This window comes from Patiria miniata, unplaced genomic scaffold, assembly GCF_015706575.1.
Source record: "Patiria miniata isolate m_02_andy unplaced genomic scaffold, ASM1570657v1 HiC_scaffold_17, whole genome shotgun sequence".
NCBI classification, from domain to species: domain Eukaryota; kingdom Metazoa; phylum Echinodermata; class Asteroidea; order Valvatida; family Asterinidae; genus Patiria; species Patiria miniata.
In genome coordinates this window covers 2,048,548-2,071,021 of record NW_024037055.1, presented here as the reverse complement: position 1 = coordinate 2,071,021, position 22,474 = coordinate 2,048,548, and the positions used below count along the sequence as shown (strand labels likewise).

The 22,474-nt window shown below is 38.6% G+C and overlaps 4 protein-coding genes across 12 annotated transcripts in view; 3 read left to right on the top strand and 1 right to left on the bottom strand.

The window, feature by feature from the left end:
* Positions 1 to 366: 366 nt before the first annotated feature.
* LOC119723380 (tyrosine-protein kinase-like otk) lies at positions 367 to 5,939 on the top strand. Of its 2 annotated transcripts, XM_038193994.1 has the most exons (8): positions 367 to 464; positions 901 to 1,070; positions 1,386 to 1,504; positions 2,418 to 2,685; positions 3,223 to 3,504; positions 3,735 to 3,818; positions 3,934 to 4,050; positions 5,056 to 5,939. In XM_038193994.1, the coding sequence occupies exons 2-8, from the start codon at positions 983 to 985 to the stop codon at positions 5,523 to 5,525; spliced, it is 1,428 nt and encodes a 475-aa protein (XP_038049922.1). In that variant the 5' UTR covers positions 367 to 464; positions 901 to 982; the 3' UTR covers positions 5,526 to 5,939. The 2 variants fall into 2 exon arrangements, with proteins under 2 accessions (XP_038049922.1, XP_038049923.1); XM_038193995.1 differs by lacking the exon at positions 901 to 1,070 and having other exon boundaries at positions 382 to 464.
* Positions 5,940 to 8,712: 2,773 nt separating this feature from the next.
* Positions 8,713 to 11,388, bottom strand: LOC119723383 (60S ribosomal protein L35a-like). The gene is made up of 5 exons (XM_038193997.1): positions 11,286 to 11,388; positions 10,543 to 10,579; positions 10,271 to 10,423; positions 9,837 to 9,984; positions 8,713 to 8,837 (listed from the first exon to the last, which is right to left on the bottom strand). Exons 2-5 carry the CDS (start codon positions 10,557 to 10,559, stop codon positions 8,814 to 8,816), a joined length of 342 nt encoding a protein of 113 aa, XP_038049925.1. The 5' UTR covers positions 10,560 to 10,579; positions 11,286 to 11,388; the 3' UTR covers positions 8,713 to 8,813.
* A 150-nt stretch (positions 11,389 to 11,538) lies between these two features.
* On the top strand, positions 11,539 to 16,787 carry LOC119723382 (dynein regulatory complex protein 9-like). The gene is made up of 9 exons (XM_038193996.1): positions 11,539 to 11,736; positions 12,276 to 12,429; positions 12,877 to 13,127; positions 13,300 to 13,428; positions 13,822 to 14,065; positions 14,477 to 14,551; positions 14,982 to 15,113; positions 15,392 to 15,493; positions 16,012 to 16,787. Exons 1-9 carry the CDS (start codon positions 11,570 to 11,572, stop codon positions 16,135 to 16,137), a joined length of 1,380 nt encoding a protein of 459 aa, XP_038049924.1. The 5' UTR covers positions 11,539 to 11,569; the 3' UTR covers positions 16,138 to 16,787.
* A 573-nt stretch (positions 16,788 to 17,360) lies between these two features.
* Positions 17,361 to 22,474, top strand: part of LOC119723379 (DISP complex protein LRCH3-like) — a 42,654-nt gene continuing 37,540 nt past the window's right edge. For 3 of the 8 annotated variants that reach the window (XM_038193986.1, XM_038193991.1, XM_038193987.1), the window contains exon 1: positions 17,361 to 17,583. In XM_038193986.1, coding sequence (XP_038049914.1) covers positions 17,418 to 17,583 — 166 coding nt within the window. In that variant the 5' untranslated portion in view covers positions 17,361 to 17,417. The remainder of the gene's footprint in view (positions 17,584 to 22,474) is intronic. The other 5 variants (XM_038193992.1, XM_038193989.1, XM_038193985.1 and 2 more) reach the window with 3 other exon arrangements.

The window sequence follows — 22,474 nt, the reverse complement described above, 5'->3', positions numbered from 1 at the left end:
TTTTTGGTTTTTAAATTTAATGGAGTGGTTTAAAAGGTTGATATAATCACAGACTTCAACAATTTTTTTTCTTCCATAACCCACATAAATACATTTACGAAGACAGATTTTCTTGAGCAGAACCGAACAAAAAAACGTGTCATAAACTGCTTAAATATACTCCACAGTGTATGACTTCTTCGGGTGGTACCGGAAATGGTAATTAACATTTTAGATTTTGTTTAGTTGTCGGGTCCGGGAAATTTTGAGAGTTGGGATTTCCTTGCCCGTCCTAAAGAGTTCTTAAACTTATGCTAATTTAAAAACAAACGATACACGATTGGACAAAGCTGTCCACTTACCACACCCCTTCAGGACACATTTGACGCAAGAGGGCGCTCGGCTTAGAATAGCAAATGATGTCAGATGAAAACAATAATCATGTCGATTCCTGCCGAGTGGTCTCAAGGAAATGATCTCAAAAAGTAAGTATTTTGATGTTTTTTGTGTGCAAAATTGAACTTATTTCCAGTAGAAGATAGTAGGGAATTACTTGGGCAAGTATGCGTTGAATAATGTTGAAATATATCTCTCAGTATAAGCCATAAAAACGTCAGTGCTTCCTGTTTTCATGAGTTGCAGTTCAGTCACTGAGTCAGACATGTCAAGACAAGAGTCATGTCAATTGTCATTTTTTGTTAAGAGTTCCGAGACCGAGTCGAGTAACACAATGACGACTACTAATTGGAACGGCAAAAGTGCAATTTCCAATCTCTCTATCTCTTTTAGTTCTAAAATGGTTTTTATTGTTCCAAAATGACTTCTGCAACCTCAAGCAATATTCATATCCCCTAATTTTCAAGGTTTTCAACAGTATTTTTGACACAAAATTTGACTTCCTACCTGTGTTTCCATATTCAGTTTCTGTTGTGAACGACATCAACCATGTATTTACTACTAGCATGAATGTTTCCTTCTGAACAAAGTGTCACTATTTGGCGTAATGATCATGCAGTCTCCTTATCACTGGTTCCTGGCTGTCACACTTGTACTTGGTTATCATGGTGGACTTTCTACTGCGAAATGTAACCGTAAGTTTATTTGCGTCAAACTCTGAAATACAATCTTAATGTTTTTATCATTTTATTGTTTTAATGCAGAGTACATGCTTTTCCTTATGTTAAGCTGAGTAATTGTCCAAAACGTAATTTGTATGATCTCTTAATTGACAGTTTGACTTATTTGACTACAGTAGTCAAACAACCAGCCATTATACTTGAAATTGTATTTTACTTGGAAATTCATTCACACCGTCTTAAGCTTTTTTTAATGTCAGAGCTAGGGGGGGGGGGGGGGGGGGGAGTGTATGAAGTTCATGACCGACAATTGTTTCCTGTTGATTTCAGCTGACGGTTTTCAGCAACTGAAGCCAACATTCATTCAACCGACGTCAGATCGTCTGGAGCTTTTGCCAGGTGATAGTTCGACACTTATATGTGAGGTCCACCGTGAAGTAGATCCAGAGGTAAATTGTAAGGGTTGTGCGAGGGGGGGGGGGGTGAAGGGGGGGGGGTGAAGGGGGGGGGGGGTATGTGTGCATATGATGCGTGTGGCTAGGAAATACAGTGTGACTTAGAAAAGGTGCATGGGGGGGGGGGGGGGCTAGTGGATTGGTCTGACCCAGCTATGTCGTAATTTTGGATTGAAGCAATTCAGTTGTTCATAATTGCCAACCCATCCATTTTAAGAAGTAGGCTATCAATTTCTGAGCTCAATTGATCTTAAATCCCTATCATTCTGCTGTCCAGTTTTGTAAAAAATATACTTTTTACAAAGAAAGGAACGCCTGTGGCCTAGGATACAAGAAAATTTCATCAATGACACCAAGTAATTTTTTTTTGGAAAATGCGAGGGAGTGAAGCTGGCTGATCCCATGTGGCAGACATCACTTTTTCCTTTGTATATTTGTTTTATTGATATTAAGTGTATTTCGTAATTCACTGTAATTCACAACCTACATTTCACGCTATGCCTCATGGATGCTATTCCAATGGTCCTATGAATATAATTTTAGTGCTAATGTAATAAATGTAGTCAGGTAAGTGCTGAGTTGTTGCCACTTGAAAAACTTTGTGGACAATCTTATCAAGAGTTTGTTCTAAAAGAGAAGCGTGATATTTCTGATAAGAATCAGATGTGACAAGTCAACGTTTTGGTCAATATGCTCTGACCATCGTCAGGATTATGCCTAAATCTAGAGAAGGAATTCCTGAAAAATTGAGAGCAGGATTCTTTGCCGATTGGCAAAGTATGAAAGAGTCTTTCCTCCAATGTTGCACTCTCCACCGTGCAGAACCTCCAATCACATCGGTGTTCCTCCCGCCTCACAACCAGGCTTACAGGGTTCACATCCCTTATATGTTGTTCTTGTACTACAGAACCCACCCAGATACGGCCTGCTCATCTGGTGGTGCAACTCTACCCGCCCAGAATGCCACGAGGAAGAACAGTCCATGAACACCCGCAACCCAATCTTCCTTCATGTGGACAAGAGTGTGGCCCAGAATGCATCTGACCTCCGCTCCGAGTTCAGCTTAACGAATGTTGAGGCCAGCCAGGCGGATATGTATTACTGCGTGGCTTTCAGCGAAGATCGTGACGTTTCAAAATGTCCTGGGAGTGTAGCTGTGGACATTGTTATAAAGGGTATATTGTTTATAAGATCACCTGTTTGTTTTAGTATGTTTATGATCCATTACCCTTAAATGTAAACAATCTGTGAATACTTCAAATCATTGTGAATTTAGTACTTGTAAATTAGGCAAGTAGAATTTGACCGTTAAGGGACTTAATTGATGAGGATTTTACGAAAGGGTAATGAAAATTTGGATATTAATTGCATTGTTTACGTTTTGCTTTTCAATGCACTGATCATTTTTTAAGCAGTTTATTGCACTTTTTTTCTGTATGAATTTCTTATACAGTACTATAACTTCACACTCACAAAAATGGGATAAGTAAAATCATTAACCCTTGCCCTCACAGACCCATCAAAATCCACTGGGAGATTGTGGAGGATGTTGTAAGATATAGAAAGGTAGTGCCTGAAGTACATGTGCAGCGCGTATGCCTTTGGTTTCCGGCACAGTAGAGATTTTGGAGGATCCAGGAAGGTTCCATAGCATGATGCATTGGGAGTTAGCATTAACGTGCTTCCCGTTTTCCCCCCTTCTGCTTTTGTAGACAAGTCTAGAGTGAGACTGACAGACCACACCAAGCTGATTGACATCTTGGAAGGAAATCCTTTCAATCTCACGTGCATCGCTGATGGTTACCCCAGCCCGACGTTCAAGTGGAAAAAGGACGAAAAGGCAATCAATGGTGGCAAGGAGGGGACGATTAGAAAGCTCATGGCAGAAGAGAGTGATGCAGGAATCTACAAGTGCCAGGCACAGAACAAGTTTGAGACATCTGCGTGGTCTCCAGATATCAAAGTTGAAGTGGACAGCACAGGACCAAGTGGATGTGAGTGACTATTCATAATCCAAGTACAGACTTTTGGGACCTTTGGATTTTTCTTCTTTAAATTTGGGATCATTTGACTTTCTCTTCTAGAAAAAGAAAAGAACAAATGCGTCACAGTATGGATGCAGGTCCTTGACCTCAAAATGATCCATCATGTCATGATCAATGGGCTTTCCTGTTGAATGTCACTGACTCTGATCTCTGTTTCTTTTGTTGATTTCTTTTGGCAGTGTCTAAGGTGACCTTGGCCCTACTGATCGCCGCTGCAGTTGTTCTCGCTGTTCTACTTGTCTTCATCATCATTCGATTATCAAGTAAGTTTGTTTTACACTGCTGGGGGAGTGAGTTTGTATGTGGAGTTACTATCCCAATGGTTATTTCAAATCTTCATCCTATAACCTACATTTCATTTGTGTTTTGTTTCTTCAGAGTTACGATCACAGATGACTTGCTTCACTATCGAGAGGATTAGCATCAGGGGCGACAACAATGTCGTCCACAGGCATAGCGAACAGCGGCGGGGGAGTCGCCTGTCCCGCGCAGATTGTGAGTCTGATTCATAACGCGGTTTACCACGGCTATTACCATGTCTATTAATGACCATTTCTATTCCTTGTGCACATTAACACATGTCCACACTGGCTCAGTGTTGATATTAACCCTAAATGAATGAATGAAGTGGATATGGCCTGTCGCTGAAATTTAACACTGCTGTAGCCGTACGGCACATTTGTACTTAAAACTTGGGAGTCAACTTTGGACACCATTTGACCGTGGAAAATAGGTGGCTGTACTTCTTGCGACATATCTGATAGACACAACCGTTTTGCGGACAAGAAACGAATAATGGGGTGTGACCCCACCCACCTGCCCATACCTCTCTAGCTACGCCCCTGTTCAGGTTTCAATCCATCAGTTAAAGAATGGTAGCAGTTCTCAACCACTCCAAGCATCTTTACCAAATCCCACTCAAGTTCATTGGGTTATTTCTGTCATCGTCATGAGTCATGACCCCATACGTGTGGATTAAGAGCAATGCTGCTCTTACAGATCTTGAGTATGTATGGAAATTATCCCAGTTAAGGTTTTGTCAGAAGAAAAAGTCATACACTGAATAACTAACTTAAGTGGCTAATAGTCGGTAAAAGAATGACGATTTAGTGAGGCATTCTAAATACAAGCTTGATCTGGAAAATTGACCCAAAGCGTAATGACAATTAACTGCATCATGTGACAAAAGTCCTTGACATAAGCTAATAACAGAATTATATTTTGCTTTCTGTCCTACCCGACCCTTTTCTCACTTTATTCAAAATAACTCCATGCTTATTTTTGTCTGCTTGCTGCATTCTCCTACAATTTTTCTTGTGTGAAACCAATTAATTTTTACTGTGCCATTGCTTCACGCTTACCACTTTATGGGACTGTCCGATGAACCACATCACTCAAATGCTGGTCGTGCGTTGCATCTTTCATTTTCATGTTGTATTTGTTGCCATCTCGTGTATCGTATTGCCTTGCATGTAAACCACCACCATTATCATAACACAGCCTCGCATGAGCGTCAGACATTCCTGCATGACGTATTCATTCACAACCACAGCTCCGACAGCCAGTTTGCTGACATGATTCGCTCCAAGCTCCAGAACCAAGAGTCTCACCTCAAGGTGGGGCTGTGGTCGGAGGTGGAGCGGCCCGACCGCTCCTCCACCCGCAACAAGCTCCTGCGGCTCCGTCTCCTCAATAGCACCCGGATCGTGATCGTCGCCTCGGAGGCCTACCTCAAGCACGACTACCACGCCTTGACCAGTGCCCTGGCCAAGAGCCGTGCCAAGCCGGAGTCCCTCCGCAGTAAGGTCATCGTGGTGCGGGTGATTGAGGAGCCCCACATCCCCAAGGATCTAGTCAAGGATGTCTTGGCATCGTTGGAATACAACGTTGATTCGGACAGCTGCTACTTCTGGCCCCGCTTCCTAAAAGTGGCCATGCCTGATCAAAAAGAACTGCTGTACTGGGTGTAACTCAACGGCAGAAGAAAGGTACTGCATTATGGGGGACAGCAGTCGCTCACAGTCACTGCACAGAAATGACAGTTAACCTTAGTGAACGCTGTGCTTCAGTACTGCCCTTTCTTCTAAGCATAGTGAACAAATTAATCGCAAATTTTGTTAACACTTTTTCTTTAATAGTGCATGGTTACAAACACTCACGCTAATAATAAGGTACACAATTTAAACATGTAATGTGTCAAACTCCATGGCTCAGTGAACGGCATAAATTTTGTGTTCATGGGCCCTATACAGCACTCAACCTTTATAAAGGATACATTTTTGTACATATTCAAGCACACACAAAACCTAAACTTGCCGACCATGAACACATTTCTGCTACAGTTGGCAGAAAAGCAGGGCCATGAGATCTGTCCCATATTTTAATACATGTACAGTCGAGTCTCGTTAATACAAACTCGTTCGGACCTAGCCAAATTGTTTGTTATATCAGAATTTTGTATTAAGAGGAACATCAGTCCCATTCCTTGTGCACATAAATGCACAGTCGGGACCAAGGCTTTGTTTGTTATAACCAGAATTTTGTATTAACGGAGTTTGTACTAACGAGAGTCGACTGTAGTAAGTTGTACACAACTGTTGGACAGTGTCCCATAGTACCTTGACCAGCTCTTGGGTCTGTTGGAGGGGGATTAAGGGGAACTGAAGCACTTTTTATTTTCAAGATTACTATACTTTTTGAGCATAAATGGGAATTATTAAACCATACATTTTCCTTTTAAGTTTTCACATTTGTTTCCGATTTTGCATGTTTGACCTTCATTTAAAAGTATTTTTTCTTCTTTTCAAAAAAGTATAAAGGCACCGTTTGCCTAGTTAATGCATATCCGATGAGAAATAATGAATGTCTGCGTTGTTCATTTTAAAGTTGAACACACTGCCGAGATGCTTGTCTGAAACATTTTTTTTTTATAGAGCCCTGTGTTTGATAAAACTGTGAAAAAATTAATAATAAATGTAACCTATATATCTGCCGTCTTATCTTAGCATGCACCAGGCCGGACCAGTACACCAGCTTGCCATAGGGAGAGTTGTACCATCTAGAAAACGGCGAGTTGCAATAGTTTGCTTTTCATTCCCAAGGATTGAGGAAGCACTTTTGCCAATTGGTCACATTTGTCTTCTTTTCTTTTTGAATTTAACTGTAATGGCAACAGCTTAATGTAAGCACATGTAACGTTAAATTAATCGATTGCTGATATTTACCCATTAGCACTTGTATCATACTGTACTGCACTGTAATACTGTCTAATAAATTCATAAAACCATAAGAGTGTTGCCCAGGGCGGTTTGGGGCAGTACAAGGCGCAACAGGCAGGGCAGTTTGGGATGGTATACGGACTTCTGGGTTACTGGTACACTGTTAATTTAGTTGAGTTCAGTTTGTATATACATTGTAAATTTGCAGATGGTCAAGTGTGTAAATCTTTGTTTTTCATCGTAATGTCAGGTGTCGAGGAAGTTTTTTTTTGAAGAGAATTGATGGAATTTAAACTGCTTGTGAAAACTGTTGCTTTTCTATATTGGTAATGTGTTCTATATTAGCAGTGTGTTTGTATGTATTAGCAAGTGTATGCTTGGTCAAGTTGGCTGTTGATTTTTGTGGTGTACTGTATGACCTTTTATTTTCATGCTGCTCAAGAAAGTGCAAGCGTCTATGGTGCATTTTTTGTGTATTTTTATGTCAAACATATCTTTGTACTGTATTGTAAATGCATTGCTTGCGTGCCATATAACTGAGTGTTAACCAACTTAATTGATGTATCAATCATGTATTGTATTTTGTAATGGTTTATAATGAAGATAGTGAAAAAATATAAATTTTGGAATGACAAGTGTGATGAACAAGAAAGTGCCTGAAATGTAACATATTTCTTTTTAATTTTGTTTCCAGCATTATATAATAAAAATGTTCACCAGCCTTTCATCCATTCATATTTTAAAAAGACTTTTGAAGTGTTTAGACGGGTCACAAGGTCTGAAGGTACAAGGGGTCACATTACCAGTTGAATTTGTTTGGTCAATTTTTTTTTGGAAAAAAAATAAGTTTATAAACAATTCATGTTGATAATTTTTATGGAAATAAGACACGGAAGTGGTTACCTGCGTAGACTGATGGCTGTATAATCGAGGCCAAAACCTGTACAAACTTGTAAGGAAGATGTAGACACTAAACGACTGCCACATGTTGTGATAAAATATCATCTCAAAAATATCTTTTATTTAAAACAAATGTTTGTAAATATAAGGACGAACATCTCCAATTTTCTTTCACATTTTGGCTGATATTGGTTGACCAAAGAACATGTGTTGTTGAAAATTATGGGATTACGTCAGACACTTTTCCATTTGAAGTAATTGCCAAAAAAGAAATGTGCCCAGTCCAATTTTTGTACTGGTGCATTCTTAATTAGCGACACAAGTTTGTCAGAGAATGTTAAAGCTCAACACACATCGTGCTTTCTCAGACACATGGCGATTTAAGTATGTTGAGTCAGGGTTCGACCTTAACTTTTTTGTTCACTAGCCAGCTGGGCTACATGAGACAGACTATTAACTAGCCTGCGGGCATTTTTTCTTATCTCAAATACAAAATGGTGTATTTTCAGGCTCAATTCTGAGGCAATTTTGTCAGTGTTTTTAATAAACAGATCTAATAATTTAACCTTTTAAAACAGTTGATAGAATCAGACACAAATTGATGGGGTTTTCTTTCTGAATTTCATGATTTATTTCTTCCTGTCCTTTCATCTTTGCCGTATCCCAATAATCTTTCACTCGACAGCCAGGCTACTTAAGAAATAGTTTGACTAGCCCGCGGCTGTTTTGACTAGCATTTGGCTAGCGGGCTACAGCTAATTTCGAACCCTGTAAGTGGAATTGGAGGTGATTTAATTTTTACTATGAAGGTAAATTATATACTCAGATATCATGCTTTCATTGCGAGGTACATGATAAATGTTATCAAATATGTTGTATAAAATCTGTATGTAAATTTTATGCTGAAAATACAGCTAAAACAATGGAAACTGATTTTGATGCAGTTGTGTTTGTTTCTCATATGGTTTTATAAGAGTGTTTGTAAAACTTGCTATACGAACACACAGAACTGCAAAATAATGGACAAGTGGGAAACAAGTTTTTACTTATCTATTTTCTTGCCTCTTTATTTTATTAACAACCTTAACAACTTCATCTTGTACTCTGGAACAACAGGGCTCATCCAGTGACCAACACATCTCAAATACGAGAGGGGTACATCATCTGAACACAAAAGAAAAGAGGAAACAAAGTTGTTACAATAAACTGAAAAGTCTGAAAATGCCAGCAATTTCTTGATGTCATTTGTGAAAAGCAAACATCAGGGGCCGATCACAGAGCTGCTAGCACAAACAAAAATTGCTAAGCAAAAACAGTTTACCAACCAAAATGTCATGCAATTTTTATTGGAACTGACTGGTACTCGGCTAATTTTAAGCTTAGCGTCAAGTTTGCTAAGCAGAAATGCTTAGCAGCTCCATGGAATTGGGCCCAGGTTGATATTTTAGTATTCCTTTGCTCAGAAACAGCCTCTAGTTTGGCAGTCAGTGTGTCTGTGAGACACGTCAGTTTCTGGTCTCTAGTGGTTATCATCACAGCAAAGGTATTTTGAGTTAAAACGTGTACTTATACAGTGAGCATGTTTACACCGGAGATGCTACCATTTATCCCTGCTCATCAGGCCAATGAGTCAGAATGGTGGCATGACTGGCAGCAATGTGTATTGTTGTAAGCATAGTTTCTGTTGTACTCGTAGCCAACAGTCCCTCTTTTGTCACCATTTCAATATTGATCTTCAACAAATTTGCCCAGAATTATGCACGTGACATCCAAAAGATGCTCAGATACTGCTCTGGCTAAAACCTCAATTCCTGTTTTGGGGATCATCCATGGCCGACATGTTGCCTTTTTGTCAAGCAAGGGTGTCTGGTATAATGCCTCGCATCCTTTTCAGATAGGCATTCCAAGGTCATCCTGAACCAAAATAGTAGGAGTGTAGGACTCAAGTTGACCCGAACAGAATATGATTTTCAAACACCGTCAATGTTATGTACTTATTTGGACTCTGTAGTTGTTTTGATTTGAACAGTCCACCTTTTGCACAAAGTCCGTCTTAAGTTTTCAAACATAAGGAATAGTTCTAATTTTCGGATTTATTAAGTTTGGTGCAACTCAGTCCAAAATAGGTGTCAGTATTTTCCCCAAAGTCTACAGGCAACTCACCACTCGGATCCTTTTGCCCATGGCCTGTGGGGGGAGATTGGCCTTGAAGTGGGCCCTGACGGCGCCACTCTTGCCATGGGGTCGGGTCACTTTGCCCCAGATGATGCGCGTCTTGGTGGCTTTGGTGTAGCCAGCTGGCCTCTTCTTGCTGCAGCGGGGAAGAAAAGAACAATCACTGATGAATCATTATGAACCATGTCAATTTCAACCAGACACTCATTTCTGTAACAGATGGGTTGGAATTCCATTTTGAAACGGTATTGCCCAAGAGGAAAGTCTGGGTTACTGTGTCACCAGTGTTGGATGTCAAAATAAAGGATACAAAAAATCTGTAGCTCATGAAAGGGGACCTGGGTACAACAGTGGCTAATGGCATAAACCTACACAGGAAATCAAAAAAAAATCAAGGAAAAGCTTTTAGCCCGTTCACTCACTTCTTGGCCTTGTAGACGTACGCACATTTCTTGCCCAGATACCAGTCAGCATCTTTGCGGTTCTCCACGCCCTCGATTCTCAGCAGCGCTGTGTTCTCATGCTGGTTGCGCAGGCCACGCTTGTAGCCTGTGAACACCGCTCTTATGTAAAGTCTTTGAGGAGAAAAGTGAAGAAGAAAACGGTTACACCAATATCATTCTGCAAAGGGCCATAGTACTGAAGTTATTAACTTTAATTCATGTAATCTGTCATTATGTAATAATATACCTACCTGGTTGTGGCAACCATGATGTTGCAGCCTCAAGTCCCTGAAAAAAATAAAATGAAATAACTGTTAAAGTGTTATATAGGCTAATGTTGTTTTAAAAAATTGCCCTTCACTTCAGATCCTTCCAAGTTCCAACTCCCTCCTCTCGCTCTCCCCCAACCTCGCTCCCCCCCCCCCAAAAAAAAAAGGGGGGAAGAAATTTGACAAATCCTATTATTTAACAATAAATGGCGCAAAAAAGAGATTAACAAGTCTACTTAATGACTATTAAAGTGCTTCTCATGGGCCCTACCACACTTAATACATTGGCCGCGCCGGTTTAGAAACGAAATGGGCCCAGCTACATGCCCAGTTTCCGGACAACTTTTTATTATTGGAAATGGAACTATGGAAGCCATCTGGTTTTCCCTTTTTTTCATAGGGACGATAAGGAATTCGATTAGTGGGATTTATAATTGAACGATCCTTTCAGTTTGTTTTAAGAAATAACGTTTGTTTTAGGCCTAACTCATAATTTCGTGATTTATTTTCTCTCATCACACCGACACATGACCGATCACGATTAATCACGGACTTGTACTGAGTGAATTCCATCGTTCAAAATCCCTCTAAAATGAAACCATCATCCTCTCTTTAGTTCATCAAAATAAAGAAAAATAAGTAATAAACACGAACAACGTCTTATTTTTCACGTATGTGTCCATTTAATGCTATTAGTTGCCTTAACATTCTGGCTTGTTTTGTACCTTTTGCTGGACTTCTATGGCCAAAATCGAAAAGGCAGAACATTTGTTTGATAGTTGGGAAATTATTTTCTCCAATAAATTCAAAGTATAACTTTTTTTAACCCAAATATAGAATAGATTCAATTTACTAAAGACTTATTTGTACATTCGAAAAATATATTTAGGTCATACAAATTTATTAATTTAATTTTTTGATGTGTGAAAATTTATTTTTTCTTGAAGATAGCATGTAAAAGAAATTTTACAATGTGATGAAGCCTAACATTTGACCTGTACATGACATTATGCGAAGCAGCGCAGAAGCTTGGAAACGAATAAACAACACTGCATTGCACTGTGCGGGACGGACCGGACCGCAGTATCACAACACAACAGGGTGCCAATATTTAAGCAGATATTCGTTCTCGGAAAATTTCCTCAAGGAAAGAAGATGTTTGTCTAGTTTGTTGAGGTAATTTACTGTCAATGTCAATGACTGTTTAAAAATGTGTTGTTCCGAAATTGTTTCTAAAGGCCGGCTATAGCATAGGCTATAGCCTCAGGAGTCCGGGCCTAGGCCTATCTTTTTTTTAAATAAAAATTATAGTTTTATTTAACATGTTTAATCAAAATATTTATCTTACCTTAAACCTTAATTTTTTTGTTCTTTAGCCGGCACATCGCCGGCTAAAGAACCAAAAAATTCGCGAGACTAAGAATCCTCATGACCGGCATGTTTCGATTCTCGGCTGTAATGCTCATTTTGATTTTTGTTGGTCTTTTCCCCAAACTTGAAGTAAGAGTTGCGTTCTTTTATTGTTTTAAATGGAATCTTGCATATAAATTGCAGAATGTGTGTGGCTCTAGAGGATTTCTAAATATAGTCCAAAATTGCATTCCATGTTGTGAACGAATCTTACCCACCCACCCTCACTTTCATAGTACATAATTTAAAGTTAAAATGTTTACAATGTGCTTGATTCCTGTCTTTGCTATTAATTTGATTTCTAGTGAGCAAGCAGCGACATCATTGGTAACCATGTCGGAGTTAACGGATCTAGACTCTGTCTACATCACCACGGTGCTGGAGGATACCGTGGACCAGCTAGCCATCCTGGGCAAGATTATGCCCCAGACTTTTGAGGGGAGACCGGATGCAAATGAGGCGAGTGGAGGAGTCATCTTTGGAATTTGAGTTCTCTGTTTAAATGAGATCATAAACTTGACTTAGTTTCTTTCTCTGCTAACCACAAATGTCTGTCACAGAAAAGTGTACATACTAACGACTAACCCTGTAAGCGCTGAATTCTTCATCATGAGATATTTTATACCAACACCCTCCCCCCACTCAACACAAAAGAAAGGAAATGAAATCATGATATGTTGCGAACTCTTTAAGTACCTCTACCCTATCAACTGTAAGGTAAAAATTAGGTCTGGGGCAGTTTCCTGAATATGTGTCTGCGTCCAAACTTGTTCACTGCAAGTGAAAGTTATCTTAAAAAAAGGCCACCCCTCCACCTATTCCCCATCATAAAAAAAGGAGAAAAGAAATGAAATCAAATAAAGAAATCAGGAAAACCCTTATGAGGTCAACTTTTGTTTGTCACAGATGGTGGGAGATGAGATCGGTAAGATCATAGACAGCCAGAAGCAACTGGAGTCCAAGTATGAGGGGCTGATCTCCAAGAGGGCGGAGCTCCGCGCGGGGGGCAGGAAGGGGGATGCCAACCACCTGAGGGCGACAGAGGAAGAGATAAGCAGCGTGGTGGGCGGGATACGCCACGCCACGCAGACGTTCAGTAAGAGTCTCAAGCAGAGCCCGCTGACCTCAGACAACTTGGGCAAGATGCAGGGCGATAGGTGAAGGCTGGAAACTTAAAGGGATTCACTGGTCTTTGACGATCAAAAAGAAATCAACAGATAAAACAATGTATTGCATTGTTCCATAAGTTCACATCTTTGTCACACAGGTTTGAAAATAATTTCATTTAAATAATTGTCTTATTTCTGTGTTTTTTTTTTTTTAATTCAGGCAATTTCTCCAAGACGTCTTGTCTGAGGCCATGGACGAGATCACCTTAGAGAAGACATTTATGAGTCTCATCCAGTCGGTCACGGCAGAGCGCGATAAAAAGGCCGAACTGCAAAACACCATCCTCAAGTGAGTGTAAAGAGTCAAATAAGACAGTGTCTCCAGAAGCCTCAATATTGCGGAAAAATACGGTCTTAGTTTCATTTGACTAAAAATAGTTGTGGTCTTTTGAATGGTTTGGAGTTGAGCTTAACACAATCTGGTCAACTAGTTGGCAATAATAGGTTAATTCATTAAGCTTATTGACCAATCATGACTATGACTGCAAAACAAAAGGTCTGACAAAAGTCTGACATGCGTGCGCTGACACATGAGGTGCGAGGCTTCAACATCTATAAGGGAGATGCATTTGTTATAAAAGCAAGAGGTCCTAAGTGGTATGTTTATCAGAGTTTTTAAGAATTAAACACTGACTACTCCCTTCTTTTCGCCAATTTTTTTATCGCATTGTTTTTTTCCTAGGGAGGAGGAAGGGCGCAAGCGCATCCGCAGCCTCCAACGCCAGATTCAGAACGTCAAGGTAGAGCTTGAAGAAGAGATCCAGCAACGCAACGAGATGATCGCCCATCTGAAGGACCAGCTGCAGGAGATGAAAGCCAAGACTAGCATGGAAGGGAAGTACGTCCAGAAGGATGCAGAGGTGGCCGTCAACCAGGTCCAGAAGAGGTGCATGCTGAGCGAGAAGCAGCTCAAGGATGAGATTGAGGTGAGTTTGAGCCTCTTGAGAGTCCGGGTCCAAGTCCTGAGTCTGTAACTCGAGTCAAGTCCTTGGCCAAGCGAATTCAAGTTCTTAGACATTGAGTGCCATGCTCAAAGAAGCTGTGGGGTGAGATTTCGACTGTGGAGACCTCAAACACAAAGTCCAAAGTCTAGCAGCTGGAGTCCAGGAATTCAAGGCCTTGAATATTGAGTATTACTCCCTTTAAGCTCTGATGCATGCTGAGTTTGAAACGGCTTGAAGATGATGAAGTTAGAGTAATCTTGTAGATCAGCCAGTTTAAGTCGTTGGGCAATGGACATTGTGTCTTAGTTCCAAATGAGACACTGAAGCATGCTGAAGTGCCATGCTTATTTTGAATTCAGTTATTTTGATATGGACTCTTTCTTTGATTTGCAGCTGATTAAGAAGAAGATTGATGAAGAGATTCGTGTCAACCAGGAGATTGAGCAGTACCTCAAGGCACATCAGTCGGTGAGTATAAAGACACACAAGGTGGTTAGTGAAAGAAGTGTGCTTGAAAATGCTTCATAGTTCACGAAACATTTACAAAAATTTGTAGCATTGAATTTACCAGATTGGTAGATTGGATTTACCAGCTCATTTGGTAGGGTACCACTACGATGATTCAGATTTCAGAGCCTGAAATCCCACACTTGAGTTAACATTTACTAGAGATTGGTGATAACCTCAAACATTCTCGTGCGATCCATTTCAATATTTATTCACTTTTACCTTCCCAGATCCTCCAAAATCTAAGAGGATGTTCTGGAGATTTTTGTGTGTGCAAGATTGAGAAAAGTAGAGCCAAGCGCTTAAGGAAGGGTTAAGAAAGGTTCTTTACAAAATGCCTTAGGCTAATTCAGTACAAAAAATACCTTGACATTTTCCATTTGTTTTCTAGGAGTTGGAAGAGAAGGTTGATTACTGGATGGAGAAGTACGACAAGGACGTGGATCAGAAAACACATCAACTGGAAGTATTGAAGGCGTCCAAAGCAAGCGACCTGGCCAGACTGCAAGAACTGACTAAACTGGTAAGGCTACAACTTCCTTAAACTAAAATTAAAAAATTTAAAAACTTGAAAACTTGCAGGCAGTGTAGATTTTTATTTTTATTTTTATTTTTTTAAAATACCTGCACATTGTTCTTTCCTTATTATTTGTTTGATGTAGTTCTTGTGAAACAGTTGATGTTCTGCCCATATTACATGTATGAAGAACCAGTTTTAAGAATTTTATACCGTCTAGCTTTAACTTTGAAGCTGTCACTGTCTAGTAGATAAAAACACATGCTTGAAATTATTTCTTTTAGTATGCCGAGTATGAGCAAGTGGTTGTGGAAGACAGAATTGACAAGGAGAAGATTCGAAGATTACAGGAACAAGAACTTGAAGAACTCAAGTCAACAGTCAAGGTAAGACACTATAAATGTGTCCAAGGGCAAATTTCTATCTTTGTTATTAATTTATTTCCGGTAATAAGCAAGGTTTCCTCAAAAGCAACTTGGCCGGACAGTTTTAGAAGCTGGGAAGATAATAGACAGATAAACCACCAGAGTGATAATCTGAGGGGAAAAAAACTTTGACACACTTATATGAAGACGGGGAATGATATGAAGATAGAAATTGAGAAAGTATTACTATAAGGAAGTTTTGATGTTGCATTGCTGCAAATATCATACCAGATTTAATTGATGGAACTAGATCCTTTGTGTGGTGATTTCTGTCAGTATTATTCTTTTTTTTAACTTTAAAGTTCATTAAACAAACGAGCAAGCTTAAAAAAATTCAAAAGTACATGTATTACTTTGAAATTGTAGTTTTGACCATCTCAGATTTTTTTCTGAAAAGAGTCCCATTGTTTTCTGAGTAACTGTTTTTGTTCATAATTATTCATTTTGGTGATGGTAATTTTTGTTTATGGTTGCTTTAGTTACAATCTTGGTGGCGTGGCATCATGGTCCGCAGGCAACTTGGCCCCTACAGCAAGAAGAAGAAGAAGAAGGGAAAGAAAGGAAAGAAGGGATCCGGCAAAAAGAAAGGAAAGAAAAAGAAGTAGAGCCAGTCTGTTCTGCGGTAAAAGTTTGCTCTGTAAATAGAACAATTTGGATTGGTTTGTCTTGGCAAGGGGAGAGGTTTACTGTTAAAAGAATGCTATGTATAGAGTTCCCGAGAAAATTATGCGGCATGGCGCATTGACCTTAAGTTTTGGGGACATTTGGAATCAACTTGGAATGTAGATGTGAACAAACTTCCAAAAGAATTTTTTCCAAACTCTTGTTTTTGATATTAATTCCAAATCTTAAATATTTAAGCCGTCCAGTGTTTTTGCAAGATGATTCTTTTAAGTCTTCTGTGTGAAAACATGAACCCATGTGCCTTGAATTTTGTAAAATCAAATTGTTCCGAAAATTGATTTTTAATATTTTTTTTATAATGATTTTTATAATAAAATTATTATGACTTTGATTTTTTTTATACCAACTGACATAAATTGAAATTAATTTTGATAATCACACAGTATCTTTATCCGTCCATAAGGTGTTTTATTTTTACAGCTGTACATCCAACTACAAATGTACTAAAATTGTAATGAAATTAAATCTTTTGTTAAATTCAATTTCTCACACATCTTATTATACATCTTATTATTCACTAGATGATGGTAAAATAAAGGGGTTCCCTAGCTTTGGCCCATGTTTAAAAACATTTGCTTGTATTGCGTAATTATGTGCTGGTCGGAAAAATGTAGCGGTGGTGGGCAGAATTATGCAGTGTTAATATTAAAAATTATGCAAGTTTTATTCAAAACTAATGTATGCTCTTGAAGGTTGGATGAGTGAAATAAGCCCAAAAAGGAATGGTTCCAAAATCGTTATCAATGGTAGTGATTGTGTGTTAAAAGGCGCTGTAACGCCTTTTTAGTTTTAGAACCGTTGTTAATTAGAGGGCGCTATATCACTTTTACGGTAAATGACTGTTTTAGTAGAGGGCGCTATAACGATTACATTATGAAAAAGGCGCTGTATAGAGGGCGCTATCACATTTGCGCACAAACTACTTAAAATAGAGGGCGCTATTTGTTATTGAAATCTCAAGACAAATGGCGCCCTCTTGAATATTCATACTGTTAAAAAGCGCCCTCTGCTGTTAACGTTTTGTCTGGAAAAGTGTTGTTATACCGCCCTCTTGCGTTGCAGAATTTCGATCAAAAAAGCAGTAATAGCGCCCTCTAACTTAGAAAAGTTTTGATCGCAAAATTAGTATGGCGCCCTCTGCTGCCAAGCCCTTCCGGGTTGGTTTTTTCCAGACGAAATTTTCTTGATACCGCTGAGTAAAATGGCGCTCCCCGCTGCACACCACCTAGGAGGGGCCCAATTGCGGTCCCTAGAAAAGGTCCTAGAGGATGCCCATATGACTGGAATATTGAATATAAGCGGGCGGAATATGAGGGATTATCCTAAGAGTGCAGACAACTTTGATTTGATGGATACAGTGGACGTAGGTAAGTTCAAAATGTGATCGGCGTTTGAAATTGAATTGTACGGTTAAGCAATGTAGACAGTGCAGTGAGACATGTCAATGAATGTCAATCACAGCTTAGGTCGTGATCATATTAATGTTCAACCGTGATCAGGTGGTCCCATACTAGTGGAACCAATCAAACATTTTTGATATTAAATATTTAATTTAACATAGAAAAGAGCAGGTTATCTGAGATTTGTGCACATGAACTCCATGAACGCAGGTAGGCCTACAGCTCAAAAACATTGTTTTGTATCATTGGTAAGATCAAAAACGTTGTTGGTAAAACTAAAAGTAAAACTAAGTGAAGCGATTGATAAGAATTAAGATTATTATAATAATGTTGGGTCGATGTGCACCATCAGTCGTTGGGTTGCGTTATCGGTCGAACCTCCTGCCACCAGTCAAACACCTTTTCTTTCTAATTCACAACTCTGGACGATTTTTTTTATAAAGGTTACTGAAGTCAGAGATATCCTACAGAATCGACCCATCGCACAACGCAATCGCGCAAATTGACCGATTGCGCCCAATATTAATATTAATTATTAAGAACTAGGGGAGCCTAGCTAAGGCCTGAACTGAAAATATAACTGAATTGAGTGTTTGTAAATTGTAGGGTAATTTGTGCATGTTGTTAAGTGATGTGTTTCAGTGCTTGTTTATGAAATTACGTAGATAATAGCAAAATTAGACGAGAAGGAAAAGCCAGGGAAAATTTGTCCAGCTGAACATAATGGTTGTATGTTTTAAAGGGTTGATATGAAACATTAGCAATTGCATGTTTAGAACGCTATATTTTGCATTGTGGAACTTTGTGTTGGGAATATAAATTTTAATGTTTTACTGTTAAGATGTGGACTGCCAATGAAAGTACATGTGTATTCTGATCACTTCTGGTTAGAAGATTGAGCTAGCAATTTTAATTCTTTTCATTCAGTTACATTTGATTTGCAATGTTTTTTGTACAGTGTTTTTTTTTTAATAAACATCTGAAATTACAATGCATTAATTTATTACTGAATAAAAAAAAACTACAGCCCTGAGAGGAATTTTGGCTTTTTGAAAGGTGTTTTGGTGCGTTTACTTCCAAACTATATTGAGAACCCCCAATCAATTCATTTTACTTTACGGAATAGTATTATTGTATTAAAACACAAAGCATGGCATGTTTAAAATTCCCTTTATTCCAACACTACATACATAAATCCAAATGACTGTATTTATTTTCTGCTAAAGAAATCTTCCTTTCAGTCAAACGTGGTGAGTGTTGGAAAAGCCAATCATTCAAAACCTCCCCCCTCGAAAACAAAACAAAGAAATCCATACCATGACATCCCTTTTGAATTGTTTTTTTTGTCACAGACACATTCTCCATTGTTAAATGGACAAATGGCGTAGGAAGTCTAGCATTGTTGTCCGCAGTTCAACCAAAAAGCTTTTGTAATTTCTCCCTCTCCAAGTTCTAAGGAGTGCTTATAAATTCATAGTTTACCTGTGTGTATTGGAGAGTCGTTTTATGTTTTTTGGGGGCGGAGTATGCGATCCCTGCAGATTTGTTGAAGGGTTTTTCTGACCTTAGGTTAACTAACCCACATTCCTGAGTGTTATAAATACATTACATTCAGTGGAGTGTCTGTTTATTTTATGTTGGTTTCGGTGTTGTGGCAAGGGGAAATTAATGTTGACAGACTCGCCTTGAACATCTGTCTTGGGAACATTTTTTTTTATGATGATGATCATGTTCAAACTTCACCAGTTGTTTGAAGTTCTAACCACTTTATCAAAATAAGTCAGGAGTTACAAAATAGAACTTGAAAAAAATCTTTTGGGAATGATGGGATGTGCACCCGGTACATAATTTATATTTGCCTTAAAGTGATTGTACATTCATTGCATTGATCATGCTTAATAACTTAATTTAAGCACATACATGTAGGCCTACATGCACATGTTTCCCAGCAACATGTGTCTGATGTTCATATTGATGTCACTTCGTTCGTAAATGTACCTCATGATGTCTGAATTCCAATTAAACAAGCTCCCTCCTAGAAAACAAATGAAATAAATAAGCCTGCCTTGGCTTCATTATCAGTTGGCATGTTGACTTTTGTAGCCCTAATACAAGACCACTACACCATGCTGTTTAAATAAATATCGCAGGCCCGCATTATTTAGTTGTCAGTATGCAGTGAACTTTGGATCTTACATACCGTGCAAGCCTTGTGTATTGTTAGTCTAGATATTATGAGTAATGATATTGCATTGCTAGAAAAATGAAAGGAAAATGGTTGCAGGTCAAACTGTCAAAATATATGTATACACATCAAACAACTACTACATGTACATGCTTTGTGTGTTTATTTACTTTTACTTGTCAACTCATGTAGTGGACATTTATTGTTTCAACTCCTTAATTACACAAATTTTTACTGCATAATTGTGTAAGTAAACATTAGAAATTGTCAAGAAGCGTACTATGTGCAGTAGACATTTCTACAAGCATCTAGTCGGCACTTAAATACTTGAAATCGCACAAATTTCTTTTTATTTGACATGGACATCAAAATGCGACACATTATATGAATTGTGTACACAGTATGTACATGTTGGGTGGGTGTAATGTTGTATTGTAAGTTGGCCTAAAATTAAAAAAAAAAAAAAAATATTAAAAAACCAAAAAAAAACCAGACATCTAATTTCAGCAAGGCCCCCCCAAACACCAAAATTGTTTAATAAAAAAATAAACAAATATGTTTGTTTCTGGTAATCTGAGCGAACTCCTAGATTTAGGGTTTTCAGTTGTTTTCCAAACAATGTACATAGTGCCCTAAACGCTAATAACATACAACTACCAACCATTTTGTTTTTGGAAACACACCGTTCAATTTTTGGGCCTTATTCAAATCGTTGTTAAACAAAACCAGCCAACTTGTCAGTTTTGTATTTAATATGATGTCATCACGTTCCAATGATGACATACAGACAGATGGGTGTCTACAGTATATTTAAGTGACGAGACTCGTAATATGTGACTGGTACTCGTTATGAGCGGTGTCCCACCCACAGCTGCGCCACGCGTATTTCTGTTGTATGTCACGGCAGGGTGTTTCCCCATCGTCAGTGAGTAATACGTGAGGCATTCGTCGAGCAAACAGAAATATTCATGTGCTAGTGCCATGTGTTGTGCATTGGTAATGCGGTGTTTGTGGTCAGCACATTGTTATTTTGACTAGACAAGCTGTGATGTCAAATTGGAGTAACATTTTACTTTCCATTTATGTTTTGTTCTGAGCGTTTCAAATGTTGGTTGTTTTCCCTTCAGTAGAACAGTGGAATGTTGAAATTGTACAGACACAGAATAACGTGTCAAGTTAGGAAATTATTTTTTTCTGAGCTGTTGAGTTCCAGTTTCACAATATTAATTTATCCACACTACAAAATGTACCTTAAAAAATTAAAATGAAAAAACAAAACTAGTATTAAAACTGTCCAGTGACACATCATCAAAAGCCTTACAATAGTGACACAAGCAACAATTGTTCATATTCAATACATTGTTCTAAATGTCAAATTGTAATTTTGGGAAGCTTTTAAACAAAAACAATTCAAGAACTACAGTACCTCATTTGCTGTATTTATTAAATTGTAAGGAAATTTTACCCTTATAATTCAATCACAATGATTATATCAGCATCGTCAGCCATGAGAAATTACTGGAAAATTGTAAGCGCTGCCGCTCGTTTATTCTGAAATTTCATTTTATGTTATGACAGCTTTGCGCAGTCTTTGTTCCCATGGCAACCCATTGAGAAGCAGTTGCTCATTAGGCAACTCCTCGTCAATTTACTCGGAGGCAATCAAATTAATATGGCTGGCAATTGAATTACACATCTTTTTGAGGGAAGCTGTTGTCTGAGATTTGGTTACATTGTCTTTCAATTTGGGGATCCAATAATAACAAATTTTTGATTGGGCAAAACACATACACGTAGATGTAACATGTAAATTATTCATGTGCACAGTTGAACCTGTACACAAAGTGTACAGTGTACATTTTCAATGTTTTAATCATGCTTGTCATACCTTTATAGTAAGGCCATGTCACACGCAGCATTACAGGTATATTCAAGCATTAATTCAAGGCAATCTTAAAGAAGAAAATGACAGACAAACTTTAATTTTGTCAAACATTTTCTGAAGGATTTCAACAAACCGTTAAGAAAGACGGATACTTGTTGTTTTTGTTTTCCTTGCGAGTTCCTTTAACACGATTTGCATTTGGTTGCTTCGAAGTTGCCTTTGAAAACTACGTCATGTATATGTACAAGGACATGTACATGTACATGTACATGTACCCCCCTCCTACATTTGTACTCCCTCCCCCTCCCCACCCCCTCCGATTGGTGAAAATACAAAACATTGCTATTAAATGTACAGTGTAGGAAGCTTGTTAAATATGCAGTGATTATTTGGATTAAAATTCCTTCATGCGCAAAACTTACAAACCAAAATCTGGAGTACTTCACATTCAGCATATAGCAATAATTTTCTTAGATCAATGTACGTGTAGTTACGCTTAAAAAGACGACTATGGCAGTTGAGAGAATTTAGCAGATCAATCCCTCCCCCCCCCCTCTGTCTGTCATTGTTGGGCTGACAAATCTCCCCTGAAAGAGGTTTTGTCAGAGCAATGTGGGAAAGAGTTTAGTTATTGATTTTACAAATTTGGAAAAAAATGTGAAGCAGGTTTTGAGTGAAATCTCGTGGGAGTTTTTGAGGAATCAATGACATGTCCATGTGTTCTGCAAATTCAGGGGATTTGGGGGATGGTATAATTGGTGTGTTGTACACTACTCTATCTGTAGAAC